Source organism: Papaver somniferum, chromosome 7, assembly GCF_003573695.1.
Source record: "Papaver somniferum cultivar HN1 chromosome 7, ASM357369v1, whole genome shotgun sequence".
Taxonomy (NCBI): Eukaryota; Viridiplantae; Streptophyta; class Magnoliopsida; order Ranunculales; family Papaveraceae; genus Papaver; species Papaver somniferum.
Genome location: NC_039364.1, coordinates 135351080 through 135375896, shown reverse-complemented (window position 1 = coordinate 135375896; position 24817 = coordinate 135351080). Strand labels below are relative to the sequence as shown.

Genomic DNA, 24817 nt, shown 5'->3' with positions numbered 1-24817 from the left:
ATATGGCTTCGGAATGAGAGGACTCAGCAAGCTTCCCGTATAAAAGAATTAGTGGAGAAGATTAAGAGTGAGGCCGATAAGTGGAATGCTCGTGCCGATGAGCATAATACCTTAGTGGCTGAATGGCGAGAAAAACGAACCCTATTCATTGATTTTCAGAATAATTATAACAATGACCGTCGTTAGTTTAATGGTGTTATGTTGTGGACGCGCGATAATCTTCGTGAGGCTCGTGAGCATGTTTCTTCTCTAGAAGCTAGAATAACCCATTTGGAGGAGGAGTTACGCCAGGCTCGTTTACCTCATGATCCCGAAGCCGAGGACCATGTAAAGCGTCTTGTTCGGGAAAGGGACGATGCTAGAGCTGAGGCTCATGCTCTTAACAATGCTCTTACTGCGTCTAGGGCTGACGTGGCTCGTTCAGTTGAGTCTGAGAAAAGTCTTGAAATAAATATGTACAGGCTGAATAAGGGTATAGAAGAAATAAGTAACAAAGTCAATCACCTTCGTCATCTGGATTCCATGAAGCAGGTAGAGTTAGACGAGTGTCAATTTGCTCTTACGACCCTTCAAATGGACTATAAAAAAATATCAGACGAGTATGACTTCCTTGACGAAGGCCGGTATGCTGTTGTTAACGAATATGAAATAGCTTCGGCTAATGTCGAAGGTATTTATTCATTTTGTCGTGTGTGGTTTTGCGGTTCTAATGGTCTAACCCCTTGTGCTTTTATTTTTCAGAGCTCGAGGGATAGCTTCTCGCTGCAAATGAAAAACTTGAAAAGGCTCAATCTTCCTTAGTGCAGCAGGAGAGCCAAATCACATATTACAAGGGCTTGGCTGGATCTCGGGATGAAGCAGCTAAAGAAATAACTCGTCTATCATCTCTTTTATCGCAGGCTGAACTGAAAAGCACCATCATCGCCTATAAGGCTCGTTGCCAGTTATCCGAAGAGACTAACAAAACTCTGAAGGATTGAGCACGACCTTCGGACAGAACATGGCATCGTCAAGAATTATCCTCGTCGTCCTATGCCTGAGCCATTAACTCACTCTTCGGGTCCTTCTTCGGGTGGGAGTGTTCCTTCATCGCAGAAGAAGAGTCCAACTGACCAAGCTGAATCATCCAAGTAGATTCTTCTGCTTTTTATAGAAAGTTGATATTTGTTGATTACATGGCTTCGGGCCGTTTTTTGATGTATTTTTTATTTTTTGTTTATTCTGCCGAGCTTGTAATCAACTTTTATGGAACGGATCATCGTTTATTTGGATATGTACACCCTGTATTTTACCTGCATCATTAGTTCATCTTTTGTTCAGTTACTGATTTCATCGAATTAAATAGGTAACAAAGTAATGAGTTACAAGAGATGAAGTGTTTGAGTGCGATACTGAAGGTATGTACCTTCGTAATCGGCTCGAGACCTGTCACCCCGCTGGCTAATCCTTGGCCAGAGGATTCCCAAATGGTGAGGGTCGAAGTAGCATTCTAGGATATGTGGTGCTTTATTGAAATATTTACATGCACCCATTCCGTTGACCCGATGCCCTACAATTGATTAGGTATCTCTTTCTGCTGGAATGGTCTTACAGTTATAGACGCTGATAGGAGAGTCCTGAGAGATTGTAGATAGCTACTTTCCCCAATAGTGACGCAGCGTTCCCGGGTATGTAATGCGTCATATTTACATGCATTCATTAGGCTGATAAGTTGCCACCTTGGTCTGTTGGGTATCTTTTCCTACTGAGAAATCGTGAATGGCTACTTTCCCAAATAGGAATTTTTGCAATAAATTTGTTTGATTGATAAGTTGAGGTCTGCTATGCCTCATCCAGAGATAGAAACATGCTAAACGGATGCGTCGTCTTCTTCTTCTGGTGTTCTTCACGCAGATGCAGAGTTGTGCTGCTTTTTACGGATGGTATGGCTTGAGATATTTTGCATTCCACGGGTGTCTGAGGACTTCTCCTTTTAGGTTACGCAGGTAATAGGATCCATTTCCTGCGACATCATGTATAACAAAATGTCCTCCCCATGTCGGCGCTAGTTTACCCCACTTTTTCTCTCGCTGGTATTGGGGTATGGTTCTCAGCACATACTGTCCTTCTACAAAGTTTCTAAGCTTAACCTTTTTATTATACTCCCTTGCCAGTCTTCTTTGATAATTATCCATCTTCTGCAGTGTTGTTTCCCTCCTCTCTTCAAGATCATCAAGCCTTTCCAGCATCATATCTGCTATGAGGTTCTTCTCCCATGCTTCGGTTTTCGTAGTTGGCATGATGATTTCTGTAAGGATGACGGCCTCGGATCCATAGGTGAGTAGGAACGGTGATTCTCCTGTGGCTGATCTTCGAGTTGTTCGGTATGCCCATAATACGTTGTGTAATTGCTCACACCATCGTCCTTTGTGCTCGTCTAGCTGCTTTTTGAAAATAAGGGCAAGGGTCTTATTTGTGGTTTCTTTTTGGCCGTTGCTTTGAGGATATATGGGTGTTGACTTGTTCTTTATGATTTTGAAGGTATCGAAAAGCATGTCAATGTTTTTCCCTTGTAGCTGCTTGCCATTGTCGGAGACAATCTCAGATGGGATGCCAAACCTGCAAATAATGTTTTGGAAGATGAATGTGAAGACATCCGAGTCACGGATTCTTTCCAAGGCCTTAGCTTCTACCCATTTACTAAAATAATCGGTGGCTATTATCAAGAATCGTCTTTTTCTTGACCCTTCGATCAGGGGACCCACGATATCTATGCCCCATTTTAAGAAAGGCCAAGGACTATCCACAGAGTTCAGCTTTGTTGCAGATGCGTGGATCCTTTTGGCAAAGCGCTGGCATTCTTCGCATCTTCTTGACATTCTTGCTGCATCTCGTATCATTGTTGGCCAGTAATACCCCTGAGTTTTTGCCTTGTCTGCCAGAGATCTCATCCCATTATGGTTGCCTGCGTCCCCATAGTGTGTGTCTTTCAAAACCCGATGCCCTTCTTCTCTTGATAGGCAGCGTAACAAAGGTCCGAGGAAGGATTTTTTGTATAAAATTCCATCTCTTAGGTCGTACCTCGCTGCTTTTGATTGTATTTTCCGAGCCTGCTTTAGGTACGTAGGCAGCGTTCCTTCTTTGAGAAAAAGATGAATTTCCGATCTCCAATCTTCTTCATTCTTGAAGTCTTCGTCTTCGTTTGCTCTCGTCATGATATCATCCTCCTGAAAGTCGTCGGCGATGTCTTCCCCTACATCATCGTCAGCGATATCTTCTCCTACGATGTCTTCTCGATTTGCAGCGCAGAATTCCTGGGAAATGACTGAGGGTTCGTACACTCTGGTTATTTTGATTGCCTTGACGTCTTCATTCCTTAACATGGATGATAGTAGGCTAAGGCATCGGCGTGTCTAAGTTCCTTTCTGCATAAGTGTCGGAACCTAATGTTTGGTATTTGGGATGCCAGAGTCTGGACTAGAGCCATGTATGCTGAAAGGTTCTCGACATAAACATTGTATTCTAACCCTATTTGTCGTATGACCAATTGTGAATCGCTTGTTAGGCGTACATCGGTTATACCCATTTCTATTATCAAACGAAGAGCATGTACAACAACTTCATATTCGGCGATGTTATTAGTGTGCCCCTTGAATTCCAACTTGAATGCGTGCACGATCCTGTCCCCAGCGGGGGTGGTGATTACAATGCCTATACCTGCACCTTCCCTATTCTTCGATCCGTCAACGAAAACCTCCCATCGTCTTGGGTTTGAAGGTTCGAGAATATCGACTGGATCTTTGCCTTCGTCATCTTCTGGTATGCCCCTTACCTCTTCATCGTTGTCCAGGGGTAAGTCCCCTAGGAAATCCGCTAAGACTTGTGACTTTTGGGAGTGTTGGACTTCATGGATGATGTTGAATTAGTCGAGATGGGTGTTCTATTTTGCTATCCTTCCTACTTTCCCTACGCTTTTGATGACTGCCTCCAGTGGTGCTTTGCATGGGACGCGGATATAGTGAGTCAAGAAGTAGGTCCTTAGCTTCTGGGTGGCCCATACTAACGCCAAGATGAGCTGTTCGATCTTCGTATAATTTCTTTCTGCTGCGTTGAGAGTTTTGCTGACGTAGTAAATAGGCTGCTCTATCTTCGTATTTGTTTTGACCAATACTACGCTGATTGCATCTTCTGTTGCTGCTATGTACAGGGCCAGTACCTCGTCGGGGTCAGGTTTTTGCAGGATTGGAATTGTAGCAAGATATTCCTTGATCTTTTAAAAAGCTTCTTCGCACTCCGCAGTCCATTCGAACTTGGTACCCTTCTTGAGGATGTTGAAGAAATGTTTGCACTTGTCTGATGACCTGGCGATGAATCTTCCTACAGCTGCTAAGGATCCGTTGAGCTTTTGGACTTCCTTCAGATTCTTCGGGGACGACATTTCTTTGATGGCCTGGATCTTTGCGGGATCTACCTCAATGCCCCTCTTCGTTACTAGATATCCAAGGAATTTTCCTGAGGTGACACCGAATGTGCACTTTTCTGGGTTTACTTTCATGTTGTGCTTCCTCATTACTTCAAAGATGTTTCTCAGGTCTTGATGGTGATCTTTACGCAGCTTGCTTTTGAAGAGCATGTCATCAACATAGACTTCTAGAGTGCTCCCGATCCATGGCTTGAAGATAGCATAGACCATCCTCTGGTATGTTGCCCCTGCATTTCTAAGTCCGAAAGGCATCCTTGTATAACAATAGAGGCCATGCGGGGTGTAGAATGTTGTATGTTGTTGATCTTCTTCTGCTAGTGCCACTTGGTTGTAACCGGAATATCCATCCATGAATGACAATTCTTCGTATCCTTTGACGGCTTCTACCAATTGATCTATGTTGGGGAGTGGATAGCTGTATTTGGGGCACGCTTTGTTGAGGTTGGTGAAGTCGATGCATATCCTTACTGCTCCATTCTTTTTCGGCACGATGACCATGTTCGAGATCCATGTTGGATACTTGACTTCCTTGATGAATCATGCTTCTAGCAACTTGAGGAGCTCTTTTTAGATCGCCTTGTGGTACTATGGTACTATTTTCCATACTTTCTGCCTAAAAGGTGGTGTGCCTGGATTTATGCGAAGCTCATGCTGGACTATCTTTGGATCAATCCCTGACATGTCTCCTAACTTCCATGCGAAGATATCTGCGTATTCGATTAGTAGCTTGATTAAAGATATCTCCCGCTCTTTATCCATCATGGTTCCTATCTTGATCATCTTCGGATTCACGTCTGTCCCTATATTGATCTCCTTTACGTGTTCTACGGGTGTGAACGTAGGCTTCGGTTCCCCTAGGAGAGGGACATTCTTTAATTGCTATTTGGTAGGCTCCTCAACTTCTTTGGCCGCTGAAGTACCAGCCTCTGTATTTATAATGAGGCTATCCTTCGTCAGGCTCCTTCCAGAAATCTCTTCGAGGTAGAGGTCAATTACTTTTTCCTTCGCAACTTCTTTGTTTCGGGCCCTTTGGGTTTTCCGATGCTCATATTGTTCGTTATTAAGCTGATTTTGCAAAGACTGACACTCTCGTGCGGTAACCTGATCTCCTTTTATTTCCATTACTCCTTCGGGAGTTGGAAACCTTAGGTACTGGTGATAGGTTGCTGCCACTCCTTTGAGATTGTGCACCCATCTGTAGCCAATAATGGCGTTATAGGGCGAAGGTGCATCTACTACACTGAATCGAGTGTCGACCTTCATCGGTCCTGCATTCACTTGTAAAACGATGTCTCCTAGTGGCTTCGTTGCTGCTCCGTTGAACCCATAGATAGTATAGTACGAAGACATCAACTGCTCGTCATTAAGCTCCATCCGTTTGAATGTGTCGTAGAACAGAACATTGACTGAGCTTCCTCCGTCAATGAGGATCTTTTTGAATTGCATCACGCTACTGGCAGCGTGAGAACCAGGGGATCGTTGTGATCCTCCATATCTTCTTCGATGTCTTCGGCGTCAAAGATCATAGGTGCATCCATCCAATGCTCGTGTTCGTCTACTTCCACCCCATCGATTTTGTACAGCTGACAATAGTCCTCGAATTGCTTTCACAATCTCTTCCCTGTTTGCGCCCTTAGAGATGGCCTTGTGGCCTCGGAACATGAGATGGTGTTAACGGTTCGATTTCCTTCAGGCAGTTGAACTTGCTTGCTTCGCTTGGCCTTATCTTCGATGTCCGCCTTCTGTACGTACTGCTTAAGATCTCCTGCGTCAATCAGTTTTTGGATCATTATCTTGAGATTCTTGCACTTCTCGGTCTGGTGGCCGTTGAAACAGTGATATTCACAGTATTCTTTTGACTTCTCGGATCTCGGAGGCTGCTTTCCTTTGGACCATGTCCATCAAGGTTTTCTCGACCCTTGATCTCCCTTAGGATGCGCGCATAGCTGGTGTTTAATTTTGTGTAAACCTGTTCTTCGAATTTCCGATCATCATGTCGACGATCATCTCTTCATTCTCTCCTATCTTCGCCAGGTCGTTCATCCGAACCACCCCTCTTGGATCCGCTGGCTTGTTCTACTGAGTTGGCCCGCTGGGGCCTTTGAGCCTGGGCTCTGGGATTTTTTCGCTGAATCTCTTCCAACCTGACGTGTTTTTCTATGATCACTCGAATATCTCTGTCAGTGGCAGGGATGGTACCATGAATTTCGACAAACAACGGGCTTATCCTGTCCATACCCCACTTGTAGCAGTTGATGCTAACTACTGGATCCACATTCCCTATGGCTTGACAAATCTTGTGCCAACTATCAGTGTATTCCCTAATAGTCTCCTTATATTTGATCGCCAGTGAGAAGAGTTTATCCGTTCCGGTGTTGACGACCTTGTTATACATGTAAGTTGCCAAGAACTTTTCAGTGAGCTGGTCATAGGAATCAATGGAGTCCGGTGGCAAGTTGTCGAACCAATACAGCGCGGATCCTTTTAGGCTTGAAGGAAAATATCTGCAAAGTACGACATCGTCATAATCCCAGCGGGCTAAGATTCGATTGTAATACCGAAGATGGGTCGCGGGATCGCTGGATCCATCGTAACAATCGAAGGCTGGGACAAGACATTTCTGGGGAATGAGAGCCTTGGATAAACGCTGGGTTAATGGGGTAGTTGCTTGATTTCCGCCATCATTTCAGCACGAAGATTCTTCATTGCCCGTTGGTGCTCCTCATGAATGGTGGATCGTCCTGGCCTTGGGGTGTCACTATCGAAGTAGTCTGAGTCTTCTGGATTATAATCTGGATCGGATCTTCGATTTCCTCTTGCATTTCTTCGGTTTAGTGGCTGCGGATTGTCCACATTATCAACCACCATTCTTCGGTCTTGATTCAGTAGCGGTGCCATAGAGTTAGCTTCGTCATGTTGATTTTCCACCTCTGCGCTTTGGGCGATCCTATCCTTAAGTTGCTGGTTTTACTGCGCCAGCAGGGCCACTGCATCTGCGTATGCCCTCTGGTTCTTTCTTAATTCTTCAAGTTCTGCTATCATCTGAACAGAGTGATTTGATCCTTGATTTGGCGTTCTCACCTGCATTCGTCCGCCAGCAGCTACAGTATGGTCTTCGTCGACAATCTGTATTAACGGGACCGATGGATCAATTTGCAGGGTTTGGAGCTCTGCAGGTTGCTGCATGGCTGATTTGCTATTAGGAGCGGTTGACCAACTTGAAGTGGTAAATTCTGCTCATTGGTGATCGGCATCCCGTAGAGAGGTTGTTGTATCACTGACTCTGCCATCCCTTCACGCTGTTCATTTGGTCGGGTGGCTGCTGTTACTTTGGAGGCTCCTACTCTGGATGCTCCGGTTTTAGAGGCTCCGGCTTTGGCAGCAGCGACCTTCAATTCTTCCGCTGCTATCGCGCTGGCATCCAAAGGCATCGTGCTTTCAGCTCCATCTTGTTTCTTGTCCGCTACCTTAAGCTTTTCGCCCTTCTGCTTACTTTTGGTCATAACCGGTGTTGTCCTTGGTGTTTCATTTGATGAGACCTTTGCTTTTCCCCCTTCTTTGTTTTTCTCCATTTCTTATATCCTCTGCACAAAATGAAAAGTAGAGGAAGAAAAAGAATCCATAGAGGCTTCGGTAGCAGAGTTAATTCTGATAGAGATAATCTTGACGCTGAAAGTAAGAAGAGATAACTCGGCTATTGTTGCCCTCTTCAGAGGTATCGGATCTCTTAAATACCCCAGGTCCATTTTCAAAATTGACAATAAAGGGCGAAGATTCTAAAGAAAACGAAGATCAATTCATAGATTTTGATTTTCAAAGGTAAAACGTTTTGAAGATGTCTTAAAAACGCAGATCCCATAAAAAAAAGTGGATCTACCCAAAGGTTTGATTTCCAAAGGTAAAACATTTTGAAAATGTCCTAAAAACGTAGTTCCCACAAAGATGAAAGTGGATCTACCCAAAAGTTTGGTTTTCAAAGGTAAAACATTTTGCAAATGTCTTAAAAAACGCAGATCCCATAAAAACGAAAGTGGATCTACCGAAAGGTTTGATTTCCAAAGGTAAAACATTTTGAAAGTGTCTTAAAAACGCAGATCCCATAAAAATGAAAGTGGGTCTACACAAAGGTTCGTTTGTTAAACGAGAGATGCTTGATGAAGCAGTTTCTGGCATCACTATTCTCAAAAAACGGTGCTTGGAATAAAAAGAGTGTAAAATCACAAGATAAGATAAATATTTTACCGGGACAGAGCCCCTGTTTCTAGCACCAGATTGTGAACACATAAATCACGATGGCATCCACGTGTTCACAAACAATGTTCGCATACAATCATTCATTATAAAACTGAGCACGGTATCCATAAAGCTGCGAGGGTACGATGACTCATCGACTCAGAGCCTTTGGGCTCGTCCTTGTCTAGTCATATGGTATCGACATTGCTAATCATATAACAAGATAGATAAGAAATCGAAGTGTAAACGTAAGGACATAATGTAAAGTGTTGAATGTAAATGAGACAACGATTTACGTGGTTCAACACTAAGGCCTACATCCACGGGGTTGGTGTTTCACTATGTATTGAGGGATTACAGAGGTAGTCAAATGACTTTAAGTGAGAAATGATGCTATGAGGAAAGGGGGAAGGGGAATCATACTTACTCTTCCTATTACTCTTTCCTATGTTCTCCTCTAATTGCTAAACATTGGTCGACCCCATCTCTCTTAGTGGAGAGGGGTATTTATAGGGTTACTACGTGGGATCCATTTCTGAGATCAGCTGTCATCTTATCTTCTTGTTCTTTGTGTCGATCCCGCTGGTGTCTTCGTCTTCCACGATGCCCCCAGCGGTTCATGCCTTGGTGACGATGAGTCGCCTCTTTATCCTCCACAGGTTGGTCGACACGTATGCTAATCTAGGGTGTTTAATGCGGGTGGTTGGGTTGTCTGCACGCGGCGGACAGTTGTCTGCTGCCCTTGTCACATCCGTGTCAGTTGGACTAACCCTCGCCGTTGATCTTGGATCCTTCTCGAGATGGAATAAAGTGAGTCCTTGGGTTCTCTTCAGTGCTTCGCAGTAATCTCTTTCCTCCGTGCTCCTTGACTCTCAGCCATCAGATTCATCAGATGATGATCTTATGCTGATGAAACATGTTGCTTGGATATCCACGCGTGGCATCATATCTCGATGCTCCAAGCTGTGTGTCCTCCACGCGTGTTTCTCCAGACACGTGGCGAGTGATGAATTATGTGCATACACTGGTAAACATGTTATTTCTCAGAATTTCATGATTGTCGGTCTTGCTTTAGATTCCAAGATTGTGTTGTCGGCTATTATGCATGACAAAATTCCTTGGCATGTACAAGCAAGATGGAGATGAATTATAAGTATATTTAGTTGTATATGGTTTAAACATAGTTTCAGAGAAATAAATCTCCCAGCCAATAAGCTGGCTAAGAGAGGTTCTAGAATGAGTAAAAGAAATATTTTTCTGTACTCAAACAAACGAATTTTCCTAAATTGACTAGAATTTCCCTTTTCTGGTTATGTCCGATTTTGTTAATCTTATATAATTTCTTCTTCGGCTAGCCTAGTATGTTAGGTTGGTGTTGTTTTTTATTTTTCATTTTGTTTACTAATACAAAAAATTTGATTAACCAAAAAACAAAACGGTGGTGTAGGGTTAAATATGATTCAATTTCTTAAAAAGTTAAACATGATTAAATTGAAATGGTTAAATATGATTCAATTTCTTAGAAAAAGTTTTATAAGAAAACTGACCCCTCATATCCAACTGTCTTCCTAGAGATGTGTTTTTTCTTTGCAGCTCAAGTCAGTCATGGATTAATTAGTTTAAGAAATTTTACAAGGCATACTTCTTTATGTCTACTAGTCAAGCCACATGTGCGATATACATGCTTTTTACAAGGCATAATTCAAAGAGGTTTCCAAATATATTTGTAGATGGGGAAAAACGATTTGCTGGTTTTTCGGGGAAGTGAAGAGACGAGCGTGTTTTCGAGAATCCTCAACCGAGCAAACTGTTCAACCTCACACAGATGCACTGCAAAGGAAGTGCTTAGATTCGAGAGATCAATCTGTAGGCTCCAGCTTAAACCAAGTCAAGGGCCGTTCCAGAGTCAATTCGGTCGCAAAAAGGGAGATGGGTTGATCTGTAGGAGGCAAGCTGAGAATTGTGTGGGATCAATGATGATCAAGGATTGTGGATGTATCGAAGGTTTCTGCAAGTTTTCTGTGAACTGATGAGTTCGAATAAGTTCTGGTAGATTTATGAATTCTTGAGAGTAATTGCTCGAGAAATTCTGTGTAGACGAATGTTGATGTCTTTCAATCATGGATTCAGAGACTTATTTATATTGTCAGAATAGTAAACACCCTGATCCCTGTAAGTGTGACGGTTTCTTGAGTGAAAGAGTGGGAAAGTGGGAAATCGTGGTGAAACCTGTTCCAGGTCGTGCGGTGACTTGGTTAACCGTCCACCCACTACTTTGCTAACTCCTTCAACCGTTTGCACGACTTAATCACATTTCTCATCGTGGATGAATCCACGTGCCGTAGGCCGCCAGACCAAAACCCTAATTGATATCCCCCCATGTGACGTGATTGATGTTTCACGAATCGTGGAGTCTACATGACAGACGCGTATTTAATTAGTCAGTTGTTGACTGTTTAGACAATGAGTCTAGGTTTTGTAGAATTGAGCATGAGTGACGAATGCTCAGTGATTCATGGATCGAACATGTCTGTTGAGACGTAGTTCTTTGAATGATGTTGACATTGCGTGTATTAGCAAAGTTTGTAAATTCGGCGACTGAGCATCGTTTCGATGAATTATTGAATATTGATAATTGGATCAATATTCAATCAACTGAGCAAGTATTGCTCAATTCGACAAATTACTAATAAATTATTGAATATTGATAGTTGGATCAATATTCGAGCAACTGAGCAAGTATTGCTCAATTCGACGAATTATTTATTGGTAACGTGACCCAATAAAATATTAATTAAAATATTGGTAGACTACTAAATATTATATGATTAATACAGATGTTGATTGTTGAATCAACATAAATTCATTAGTGTTTGAATCTTGCTCAGAATAATGATTTGTGGAGCGTTTATTCGAAACCCTAATTTTTAATCAATTGTTCGTCAATTGATGAATCGCTGAAAATAGGTCATGAGTGATAGAGGGACCGACCACATGGGATGATGGACGTCCATGTGGCGCCCAAGTGCTCGAGTGAGCATGCACCAGTGTCCTTAGTTGGCCAGTTGGTGAAAGAATGATGATTAAATGTTGGTTTCATCATTTACTGAAATAGTGCGTGATTGAGCATTAGGTGATAAAACCTAATTATGGAAAAGTAAGGGACTGACCAAGAGGGCATGAGACCGGCCCTTGGTGGTCGTGGGACCAGCTGATGGTCGTTTGAGCAAATTCCAGGTTGGTTGAAAAGAGTTTGGACACAGTATGAGCGATTGCGCAAATTAGGTCAAAATTATGAACGTGTGGGACCGGCTCGTTGCAATCCTTAGAACCGCCCTTGGTTGGTCAAGGGAGCATGACCGTGTTACCATAATGTTTGTATCTTAGTCCTGAGAGTTTCGGTATTTTCTGGTGTGTGTTTGAGCAATATGTTGAATTTTCAGAAGAGTTTGATCTTTGACTGAAATTCTTGATTTTGCTCGTTTCATCAATTTTTGAGAATACTAAAATAATGGTATTTTAATATTTTTCGTGAATAGCCTAGTCGGTCATGTGACCATTTGACTTTTTGGCTTTTTCATGGTTTGAGCAATATTTGAGAAAATATGAAGAAACCATGATTTTTGCTCAAACTGAGGAGTTTCATGAGATGAGGGAAATAATAATTATGAAAGATTAAGGATTGTAAGGTGTGGGACCGGCCATGGCTAGGGATAGGGCATGCCTGCCGGCCAGGTAGCCCGTTCCCGCAACATCTTTTTCTATTTTATATTATTATTCCTCGTGAAACCGTGAAACTATGGAGAAACCATGAGTTTTGTTGAAACGGAGGAGTTTCATGAGATTAGGGAAATAATAATTATGAAAAGACAAGGACTTGCAAGGTGTGGGACCGACCACGGCAAGGGCATGGCCGGCCGGCTAGGTTGCCCGGTCCCGCGACACCTTTCCCTATTTTATATTATTATTTCTCATGAAACCATGAAAATATGGAGAAACCGTGAGTTTTGCTCAAACAAGGAAAGTTGCTAGAATGAAGGAGTTTTCATGAGTTCATGAAAATAACAAAATAAAGAAAAATAATGGAGGAGGCATGGGACCGGCCACGGCTAGGGCACGGCCAGCCAGCCGGTGGGCCCGGCCCATGAGCACCTCTCTATTATTTTAATATTATTATTTTCCCTCTCATGTTTTGTGCGGGATTCCTCGTTTGTCCATATTTTCGAATGCTCGTTCGTGCATCATTGTCGAGTACACTTGCACCATTTTTTGGGGGCTTACTTAGTGATGGTCCATATGCCCGGTTGTTGAGTATTTATTACTAATTTATGAAATTCAGTGAAAATGAGTAATAAAGGTGAGTAGTTATTCATTGTCAATCCATAGGATCAGTCGCGGATTCGACCATGGATTCAGAATAATAAAATGAGCATTACCATCCCATAGGATCGTGGATTCGACTATAGAATCGGAGTAATAAAATTATCTATTACCATTCCATGAGATTAGCCGTGGATTCGATCATGAAATCGGAGTAGCGAGATTATCTATTATCATTCCATGAGATCAGTCGTAGATTCGATCATGAAATCGGAGTAATGAGATGGAATAGATTATCTTCTAGGAATTCAGTGGTGAATGTCGCGGTAGAATTAATTTATTGCAGAAGGGGTATTAGCCAGTTAAGGCGTCATACCCGATCTGAAAGGTGCATAGTCAGGGAGCAGTGAATGTTGCTGACAACCTGAGGGCGTTAATGCTCTCAATCTTACGGAGAACCGCCTGAATCTATACACAGTCTCTCTACATATTCAGGGAACAGTGAGTGTCACCGACGTCCTGAAGGCGTTAATGCTCTCAATCTTACGGAGAACCGCCCAATCGTTCTTCTATGTAGAGGGGGGTCTCTCTCATGTAGTCAGGGAACATCGAGTGTTACCGACGTCCTGAAGGCGTTAAGCTCTCAATCATGCGGAGAACCGCCCAATTATATCATTCTACATAGAGGGCATGATGAAATGCGAGGCATCGAACGCTCCGCTAGTGGAGGCCTTTCGAGAAACATGTTCATCATGGCTCGTAAAATATGAATTGTCACATGCCTGAAATTCGTGTCAGAAACATGCAGTATCATGATTTTACGATTTTGACCTTTGTTGAAAATCCGCCATCTACAATATTAATTTTACAAAAACTCGGTGTGTATTTTGGAAGTTTTCAAGTTTTTAAATATTTTGAAAGATCTATTTTTAAGACAACCGCATTTCTGTGAATATGTAGATATTGATTCAATGTATGTTTTTACGCTTGAACATATGTTTAGCAGTAGTTGATATCGAAGGCCATATTAGTAATATCAGGGTTAATTACACCAAACTATTTTGTCATTTTGTGACCAACCAAAATAGCTCTTTTCTTTATATTAGTTAGATTGAAGATAGGTGGCCCAAGTTCGGCAACATAAACAAAAACTAAGAAGACTTGTGATATTCGATTCACCGTAAAGCATGAATTTCCCCTCCACAACTGAATTTCAGTCCAAGATACGGACCATAAAAACTAAAGGCAACCTGTGTATTTAGGAATTTAAGTTTCACTACCATTCCTTAGTTAAATAAGCAAACAAACACATATTTTCTATGAAAGTTAAGTAGAAAACAAATGCAATATGAAATTTGGAGTGCCAAAAGTAGAGGTGGGAAAAACACCTAAAGCCGCGAATTTTATCCAAACTAATTCGAATCTTGGCAAGTGGACACCAAATCCTCTTCTTAGCGGATTGGATACAGGTGAATTTTTGAAACCGGTCATTTTTACGGGTTGGACGCGGATGTAACATCACCTATCCATTGGACACCCAGTCCTTAGAATAATGTTCGTATTATACACATATGAAGGTTACTATAGAAAGTTCGTAAATAATATATATAGTTTGCTATTGAGAAGCATTGAAAATCTTCAGTGATATTCGGAAAGTATCATTGATCCGAACCTTCATATCCATAGATATTATAATTTTGGTTGTTAGGAAGGCATTGAGTTACTGTTGTTATATTGAAGGAGAGGGAATGTCCGGTTTTATCGCGGCAAAAATGGTGAGAAGCTCATCTTCTCAACTGAACAAGGAAGGATTTTTGGATTTAGATCGGGACGGGAAGTGCGTAAAGGGATCGACAAGAACAGCAGGGAGCAATCAGAGTTGGGTAGCAGTGGTCAGTGGTAACAAGGAGATTAGCAAAAAAGCAAATGATGTTTTGGTAGTTGATGAAGAGAAAGGAGAATGAGAAATGGTGACTGGAAAGAGGAACAAAGGGAAGGGTTTTCAAGAGAAAAAATATGTCTTTATTGATTGTAAATACAAATATTTTGTGTTAACAAAGAAATCTGATGGAATCTTACTAGATGAAAAAACTAGAAACACGAAGAAGATTATCCAAACCATAGTCTGTAATGAAGGGATTATCTGGATGAAGAATATACTTAAGAAGGAATCAAAGAAGAGTTTTTATGGATCATGGTACTGGACTTTTCATAAGGGTAATGAGCATATTCTATTCTCAAGGAATCAGAATAAACATGGAGAGTTTTTCAGAGCAACTTTCTCTAAGAACAATACCAAACAAACAATGTCTTTTCCAGCTGAAGATGAAGTTACAAGGTGGTCTAACTTTGTAAATGGTTTCAATGAGGTGATTTCACATAAATCACAAAAATCTTAGAAAGCAGTTTTGAATCAAAATCAAATTGTTTCTCAATCAAAGCCAAACCCAAGACTAAACAATGATGTTCCTTCTTCTGTGAATTGGAGCCATGCGGTTATTATAGAAACCTCACATATAGTAGTCTCATGGAATAATATTGGGATTGAAATTGCAAACAGATTCAATATGGATCTAGATTTTGATATTTTTCCTTTTGACTCACAAAAAGCTTTCTTTTTCTCTACTCAACAGGATCGAGAGAAGTTGATACAAAATGGTCTATGGAATAGTAATGGCATGAATATCAGATTATTGCCTTGGTGGAATGCATCCAATTCAATCTCATTAACTGAGATAAACTCAACATGATCTTAGATTGAGGTTCATGGAGTTCCTTTCAATCTTTGGGGTCCATCTTTCTACACTGAGTTCAGTCAAAAATTTGAGGTTCATCAAACAACTGCAAACTGGGAAGACGCTTCTGCCATTCACCTGAAGGTACGAAGTTTCGATGGTATAATCTCAACTTTTTTATGTCATTACGGAGGATATTCTTTTCCAACTAAAGTCTCACCAATGAAGTTCATCAAGGGAGTTGCTGATCAGGCTCACATGAAGATTAGGGTTCAAAAATTAGAGATCGTATCTTTCAACTCGCAGCCTACTGAGTCACAGAAATACACCAAGCCATCAAAAGATCTCTCAATCAATGTCGAATCGCCAAAAATCTCTCAACCGGTATTACGACCCCATGATTCAAGGCAGAAAAATCTTTTTAGAAAATTTGCAGTTGTTGAAAAAGGAAAGAATACCGCGCCCATAGTAATTTCAAATTCAAATTTGAATTCTATTCTTGGCTCCACTAATAATGGCAAAAAAGTTAGATCAGAAGATACAGATTTTTCCACCCAATGTTTGGGTTTCCATGGAGCCGGGTTTGGGCAGCACATCTTCAAGTTCGAATTCTATGGAACCGGATCCATCAGACTCACCAACAACTACAACAATCATTGTTTCGAACGTGGAACAACAACCTTCAACGGCCATTTTACCAATTTTGCAAAATGAAGAAGATGTGGAAGATTGTTTAGAAGCCGTTGTCTCAATCCCATACCTGTAGATGATTGATGCTTTTGGCAATTCTCACTCATCAGAAATTGTTCCATCTATTGTTATTGGCGATTTTGATTTCTTCTGGAAAACCACTGAAAAATGGAGTTCTCTGAAACACAAAGTAAACCAAATGTGAAGAAGGATTTTGAAACTGTTCTTCTCCAAATGGCAGCATTATGCCCCAAGCTGGGTATTCATCCTAAGGGTACTCAAGACGAGGTAAATGATGCTATGGTGGAATGTTTTAAAGTTCACCTTCTCAATTTAGATTTGGAGAAGAAAAAATTTGCTTAAATTGCTTGTTGGTTGCAATTTTCTCTTGGTTTTTTGTTTATTTATGGACCCCAAAATTGTTATCTGGAATATTCGAGGTCTAAATGACCTGAACAGGAGAGAGGCAGTCAAAAAGAAAACTAGAGATTGGAAACCCAGTATTGTTATGTTGCAGGAAACCAAAATTCAACAATACAACGATCTGATGGTTTTGCAATGTTGGAGCAATAGAGCAGTCAAATTGCTAGATTTTCCTTCACAAGGAAGCTCTGGAGGTATCTTATGCTTATGGGATTCTTCAAAAATTCATGTTTTGGATTCTTTAATTGGGCCTTTTTCTGTGACTTTGTTATGTAAAAATGTTACAAATGGTTTTGAGTGGATGCTTACTGGTGTTTATGCACCATGTTCTTCTTATACTGAAGAAGTTAATCTATTTTGGAGGGAGATAGAGGAGGTGAGGTGCTTTTGGAATTATCCATGGGTTATAGGTGGAGATTTCAATGAGATTAGATTTTCTCATGACAGGTCTTCTGGAGGAGATGTAACTGATGGCATGGAGAGATTTAACAGATTCATTTCGAGACATTATCTGATTGATTTACTACTTCTTAGAGCTACATACACTTGGACAAATAATCAGTTTCAGAGCATCAGAAGTAGAATTGATAGATTTCTTGTCACAGCTGACTGGGAAATTTTTTATCCTCAAGTTATTCAGCAAGCATTTGTACGCCCTTGTTCTGATCATAATCCAATTGCACTTACTTGTCAGGGGATGCAGCATGGGCCATCACCATTCCGCTGTGAGTATTACTGGTTTTCACACCCAAATTTTTTAAATTTTGTCAAAGAAATGTGGTTGTCTTTTTCAGTTTCAGGTAGTGCTGGATTCATCTTTTATAAAAAGCTTCAACTTCTTAAAGCTAAATTGAGAGAGTGGAGCACAACAGAATATGGAGAAATTGACAGGAGACTTGAAGAACTGGAGGATATCTTTGTCACTTTGGGTGCTGCAGAAAATGACAACAATGGCATGAATGAAACTCAATGGGAAGAGAGAGTCAAAGCCAGACAAGAATATTGCAAGCTTACTCTCATCAATGTTGAGAAGCTAAGGAGCATAGCAAGAGTTACTCATACAAAAGATTTTGAGCACAACACAAAGTACTTTCATAGACCTATCAATGAAAGAAGAAGAAGAAGTTTTATTGGCTCAATTAAGGTTAACGGGTTGACAAATGATGATCAAGAGATAAAGAGTGGCATTGTCTCTTACTTCAAAGACATTTTTCAGAATCAAAGTGCTAGAAGTGTTTCAATGGAAGGTATGAATTTTCCTCCAATTGGTGAAGAAATGAAATTGTGGCTTAAAAGGGACTTTGATGAAGATGAATGTATTGCTGCTATTAAAATGTTGGGACAATTTAAGGCCCCAGGGCCAGATGGTTCCCAATCAAGTTTTATTCTCTTTGTTGGGAATTTATGAAGGATGATTTTATGAAGGTTTTGTCTGAGCTGAAAAATAAAAGTTTTATAGATTGGAGATTAAAGAACACTTTCATTGCTCTTATCCCAAAGAAAGATACAATAGAAGAGATAAAAGATCTTAGACCTATAAGTCTAATTCATGGTGTTTACAAGATTATGTCCAAGATTCTTGCAGAAAGGTTCAAGCTAGTTCTACCATCAATTATATCCCCTCAACAAACTGCTTTTGTCAAAAAAAAGACAAATCTTGGATGGTGTTCTGATAGAAAATGAGTTGATTGACTCAAGACTGAGAAGTGGTAAGCCTGGTCTGTTGTGCAAAATAGACTTTGAAAAAGCCTTTGATCATGTTAATTGGGAGTTCATTGAAGAAATCTTAATGATGATGGGTTTTGGAGAAAAATGGAGAAGCTGGATAAGATGCTGCATGGAGTTTGTTAAGTTTTTTGTTCTTGTCAATGGCTGTGCAAATAGTTTTTTCACTAGCAGGAAGGGAATCAGACAAGGAGACCCATTTCTCCTTTTCTTTTCTTATTGGTTGGTGAAGCTTTGACATTCATGATCAAGAAAGCTCAAGAGCAAGGAATCATTTCTGGTTTTCAAGTCAAGCCTGATGGAGTTTGCATTAGCCATTTGCAATTTGAAGATGACACTCTCATTTTCCTTGATGCTGATGTTGAGCAAGTGAAAAATCTCAGGTTAAATTTTCTTTCTTTTTAACTGCTCACTGGACTTAGAATAAACTTTGCTAAAAGTCAAATTTATGGAGTTGGGTTTGAGGGAGATATTTCTATTTTTTTCTTCTATTTTGGGTTGTTACAATGGCATTCTTCCATCTTCTAATTTGGGATTACCTTTAGGAGATAAATGCTTTGGTATTCATAAGTGGGACAAGATCATTGAAAAGTTCATCTCTAAACTTGTTGGTTGGAAAAAGCCCTTGTTATCTAGAACAGGCAAAATAACTTTGATCAACAGTGTTTTAGCAAGTCTTTCTATATACTACATGTCTCTTTTTGAAATTCCAGGCTCAGTTCTTAAGAAGATTGAGAAATTAATAAAAGACTTTTTATGGCATGATAAGAAAGGAAAAAAGAAGTTGCATTTGGTAAAATGGCCAGCCATTATGAGAAGAAAAAAATCAGGAGGTTTAGGGATTAAAAACTTGAAGAAAGTTAATCAAGCTTTGCTAAACAAATGGTGTTGGAGATATGTTGTTGAAGACAAGGCTTTGTGGAGATCTATTGTTGATGAAAAATATGGGCCTGGAGTTACAACATGGATTCTTAAAATGCCAACTTGCACTTATGGAAGATCAATTTGGAGAGCCATCATGAAGCATCAACCAAACTTTGTGAAGCATACGAGATTCAAAGTAAACAATGGCCATCTTTGCAGATTTTGGGAAGACAATTGGATTCTCAATACTCCTCTAAAGACTTGTTACCCAAACCTGTATGCTCTTTCAAGAGATAAGAAGTTAATTGTTGCTGAAATGGGAAGCACTTCTGGCAATTCTGTAGAATGGAATCTGCATATTCCAAGAAGGCAAAATGTTGCTGCAAGGGCTGAACTTATTCTCCTTACTGCAGATTTAAATAAATTCAGTTTCAACTTGCAGGCTACTGATGAGCTACATTGGTTTTTAACTAAGAATAATACTTTCTGTGTCAGTTCCACGTATGACATGTTAATCTCAGAAGATGATTTCATTCTAGATGATGTGATTTTTTTCTCTTATTTGGAACCTGAAGTGCCCTCCAAAGATTGGTTTCTTTCTTTGGCTTATTGCTCACAGAAGACTTCCCACAAGAGATGTTCTTATAAGAAGAAGAATTGATGTTCTAGACAAATGCCTGTTTTGTAATGAGATTGAGACTAGCTCTCATCTTTTGATGCACTGTGATTTTGCCAGGAAAGTGTGGGAGAAGATTCTAACTCAGATGAACTGGCATTTTTCTATGCCTGCTGATATTCATTCTTTATTACATGCTTGGGATCTCTTACAAAACAATAACGCTAGAGATGCAGTTTGGAATTTGGTGCCTGCAGCTGTTATGTGGCGCATTTGGAAAGAAAGGAACGCGAGAATTTTCACTGATAAGGTTTGCAATCCCATTGCAGTTAAGAACAAAGCAATTTACTGCTTGTTTTCATGGGCTTTAGCCTTCCCTGAATTTGAAAACTTAGACTCAGCAGATGTTATGAAAAACTGGTGTACAATTTATTTTGATGCTTGATAAGTTTTTGGTAGCCTGTTATCAGCTTATCCTTTTATTTATGTTCTCTTTGTAACCTTTGTTAGGGTGGTATAATCCTGTTATACCCTCTATTTTCTGATCAATATATTCTTCTTTACCGATCAATTACTTATATTTTTGCTAATCTAAGTTTTAAAACCAAGTAATATTACACATGTACAACATTTATTTGTTTTAGTTTATAAATTTTTTATATCCATAAATTCATCCACATCTAATCCGCTCATCTGTGGGTGTCACATCCTAGTATCCGACGGGTAATAGATTGAACATGGATAAAAATCTCAAATCCGCAGGTTAGAACGTATTGGATGTGGTGATACCAAATCGGCATCTACCCATGGTTGTTCAGCGCTGGCCAACAAAGAACATGGATGCAAGTAAATCAAATTTGGTTGGATATTACCTTCGTTAAAGAGTCAACCAATCATGATCGAAGTAATAGCTCCTGACCCCACCACCTTCAATAAGAAACACGTTAAAAGCCAATGTGAGTGGGGGTTGTTAAAATTACATGGTGAAACTGACATAAATGAAATTGCTTTTTGTTAACAGCTTTTCCTTTTTTTCATGTCTGATACCGTTTGAATACCATTTCCTATCAATTCTGGTTTAGCAGATTCATTCATTTGCAAAACCATGTGATTCCACTATACAACAATACGGCTGTATATTTGGAACCAATTCAGACAAAATGACATACCCCAATAAAGACAACTGTAACTAATTAACTAGGTTCAAAAAACTTAAACTAGTTCTCTAGTTTGTCCTGAACTGCTAAGAATGGAGTACTGTTTTTTCTTCCTTGAATTTATCAAATAATAACAATTTACTTGAGGATTTTGATAAATGTGTGGTCTGGAATGGATTAACCTTTTGTCATGATCATTCTTCATTATCAACACCGTCTTTAGTCTTTTAATAAGTTGCTGGTTAAATTAGAAATAGTAATTAACGCCAGCAATGACGACCCCCCTAACAACCAATCTAACTCCATGTGCTTTTTCTCCACTCTGTTAATCAAAAAATTAAAAATCTTTTTACCCCGAATTATGGAACTAAGCAAGAAAACTGAACAAACACGAATTGCGTTTAGGACAGTTTTGTCTATAATCACAACTCATCAACAACTAGTAATCTTTTGACAAATGTTAAAAACAGAATTGGAGATTTTGTCAACCACTTGCATTGCATTACCCATCACTCTCTGTACTGTACTCACATAAAAAGAGGGGAAACAAATAACAAGGAAAGAGCGATCAGATTGCAGTTCGTTCTTTTATGGAATCTGTAATGCACAGATAAAATCTCGGATCTAGAATTTTGTTCTTATTGACTGTACTGTGTGGTATAGGTTTAGTAAGAACATGACTGTTCCAGTGGTCTCTCTTTTGGGTTTTCTTTCTTTACTTTTGGTGTCTAGTACTGCTACATCAGATCAAGGGAGAGATAGGATCAAGGAATTACCTGGTCAGCCAATCAACGTTGGCTTCTCTCAGTACTCTGGATATGTGACTGTTAATGAGAGAGCTGGACGAGCTCTATTTTACTGGTTGATTGAGTCACCGACCAATCGGAACTCCGCATCGAGACCACTGGTTCTATGGCTTAATGGGGGACCTGGTTGTTCATCTATTGCGTATGGAGCTGCAGAAGAAATTGGACCTTTCAGAATCAATAAAGATGGGAAAACACTCTACTTGAATCAATACTCTTGGAACAAATGTAAGTAAAAGTATATGAACATACTTGTTCTTCATATTCTGAAAAGATGGATATTTTAATTTCATAACAGAATTCTTGGTGGCTTGGCAGTGGCGAATTTGTTGTTCCTCGACTCCCCGGCTGGTGTCGGATTCTCCTATACAAATACCACATCTGATTTGTATGATTCTGGTGATAAAAGAACAGGTAATTTACACACATGGTAGATTGGCTATAAAAAAATTGTTGACTTGGAACCAGTATAGTTAAACATCGCAACTTTAGGTGATTTTGGGATTTGGATTTTCTGATATTGTAGCTGAAGATGCATATATATTCCTTGTCAAATGGTTGGAAAGGTTTCCTCAGTACAAGCATAGAGCTTTCTACATTGCAGGAGAAAGTTATGCAGGTAAAAACTTTCCTCAGTTAAATTGAAACCTGATTTGAGCTTGGCCTAACTAGTGCTATTTGATATCTGTTTCAGGTCACTATGTTCCTCAGTTGTCTCAAATTATACATGAGAGAAACAAGGGAATTCAGAATCCTGACCTTAATTTTAAGGGTTTCATGGTAAGCAAAGAAGTCCAGTGAGTAAATGCATGTTTCATTAGATATTGATATGTAATGTAAATGTGCAAGTAAACACTAATAGATGAATGCTTTTTTTTATAAACATATATTCAGGTCGGCAATGCAGTTACTGATGATTATAACGATTATGTGGGTACTTTCGAGTACTGGTGGACTCATGGATTGATTTCCGATTCTACCTATCAAACACTAAAGGATACCTGTGATTTAGGATCTTCAGAGCATCCTTCGGTTGAATGCACTAAGGCTCTCAGCACGGCAGAGACAGAACAAGGGAATATTGATCCGTACAGCATATACACACCTCCCTGCAACAATACCGCAGCTCTCCGCCGCAGCTTAAGGGGACATTATGTAAGCTCTCACTATATCTTTTCAGTTGCTTCTGTAATTTATTTAGACCTTTTTACTTAGTACCTAACATCTAGTACGCTGTACTACACAAAAAATAAACAACATTCAAGTGCAGAAAAAACTTTATACTACTATCAGACAGAAAACAAGAGATATGTGATATGTACCTTGTAACCCTGGTTAACTTCGTTTTCTGACACTATTCCCCAAACTCTGCAATCTTGTTCTTGTACCATCCACCACATGATATTAAAATCTGCACTCATTCCAGTGGAGAACTAAGATAGACGATTGGTGAGTACATACTCGCAGACAAGTAATTTCAAACCCAAATTGGAGCATTCTATATATTTCGAGGACTGAAACTACCAGAGGCTTTACAACTGTTCTATCTGTTGAATTGCTCGCATTAGATATTTTCGTTATGCCAGCCGTTATACACTTTTATCAGTTAATATTTATTTGTTAAAAGTTGCTATTTGCTTTTAAGACAATCTCACACTGCTCGATGGTATCAGCCTTGGATGACCAGAGCATATGATCCCTGCACAGAACGACATTCAAAGGTGTACTTCAATCATCCTGAAGTGCAAAAAGCATTTCATGCCAATGTTACTAGGATTCCCTATGCTTGGGATACTTGCAGGTAGTTTTGCTAACTGAGAACTTTATGTACTTTCTCTTCGTTGCTATGTCCGAGCTCCATTGGTTGACTTTGTTCCCCAAACAGCGACACCGTTGGAGTATATTGGGATGATTCACCTAGATCCATGCTTCCTATCTATCAAGAACTTATTGCAGCTGGCCTCAGAATCTGGGTATTCAGGTAAGTTCTATCTTCCCATTTTTGCTTGGACATAAAATCTGGCTTTCTGTGGAAACAAGTTCCTATCCTGCCTAAGTGCTTCCTGAGCCCTAGTATTTGATAATGATTTATGTCTTTATTCATCCAGTGGAGATACAGATTCAGTAGTGCCTGTAACTGGAACTAGATATTCAGTCGATGCTCTCAACCTACCTACTTTGCAGAACTGGTATCCCTGGTATGACAACGGAAAGGTTAGTCTTTAGATAGATAACAACACCAATTTTTTCCATCAATGGCAAATAAACACCTTCCATAAACTGTTTTTCTTTCACATTTCTGATGTAGGTTGGTGGGTGGAGTCAGGTATACAAAGGACTCACATTTGTAACAGTGACGGGTGCAGGGCATGAAGTTCCACTTCATCGCCCTCGACAAGCTTTCATAATGTTCAATTCATTCTTAGGCAATAAACCTATGCCACACTCAGCCATCTAGTCCAAGCTCCTCTTTTCAAATGAGCATATAGTCTATCAAAAAAAACAAAGAGCTTCTTACAAGAATCGAAATAAAAAAAATAAGAAGAGGAGTGCACGCAAACGCTATCAAGTTCATGGCTCTTGATGAACGGATTAGCCTCCCGATGCTTTAGCTCTCATTGAGCAACTTTTAAAGATTTATCAATTGGTGATTATTGTTGTGCAGATTCATGTAAATAATTCGCATGAAATTCAAGAAATGGATTCGTGGTCATTCAACTGTATCACGAAATGGAGTTAATGTATTATGCCATTTTCATATGTAACAATTCTTTGCTAGAGATCTT

General features: G+C 40.0%; 2 protein-coding genes across 2 annotated transcripts; both read left to right on the top strand.

Annotated features, from left to right (window-relative positions):
• Positions 1-16846: 16846 nt before the first annotated feature.
• Positions 16847-18271, top strand: LOC113295270. The gene has a single exon (XM_026543622.1). It carries the CDS (start codon positions 16847-16849, stop codon positions 18269-18271), a length of 1425 nt encoding a protein of 474 aa, XP_026399407.1.
• Positions 18272-21495: 3224 nt separating this feature from the next.
• LOC113298511 (serine carboxypeptidase-like 27) lies at positions 21496-24811 on the top strand. The gene is made up of 9 exons (XM_026547276.1): positions 21496-22259; positions 22350-22445; positions 22558-22650; positions 22726-22811; positions 22926-23186; positions 23705-23832; positions 23917-24012; positions 24140-24245; positions 24340-24811. The coding sequence occupies exons 1-9, from the start codon at positions 21902-21904 to the stop codon at positions 24487-24489; spliced, it is 1374 nt and encodes a 457-aa protein (XP_026403061.1). The 5' UTR covers positions 21496-21901; the 3' UTR covers positions 24490-24811.
• Positions 24812-24817: the final 6 nt, after the last annotated feature.

Bases quoted from the DNA above. Each gene is read 5' to 3' on its own strand.
- LOC113295270 (XM_026543622.1), top strand. From the start codon at position 16,847: ATGGACCCCAAAATTGTTATCTGGAATATTCGAGGTCTAAATGACCTG.
- LOC113298511 (XM_026547276.1), top strand. From the start codon at position 21,902: ATGACTGTTCCAGTGGTCTCTCTTTTGGGTTTTCTTTCTTTACTTTTG. The intron at 22,651-22,725 runs GTAAAAACTTTC...TATCTGTTTCAG, and splicing joins TGCAGGAGAAAGTTATGCAG to GTCACTATGTTCCTCAGTTG. The intron at 24,246-24,339 runs GTTAGTCTTTAG...TTTCTGATGTAG, and splicing joins CCTGGTATGACAACGGAAAG to GTTGGTGGGTGGAGTCAGGT.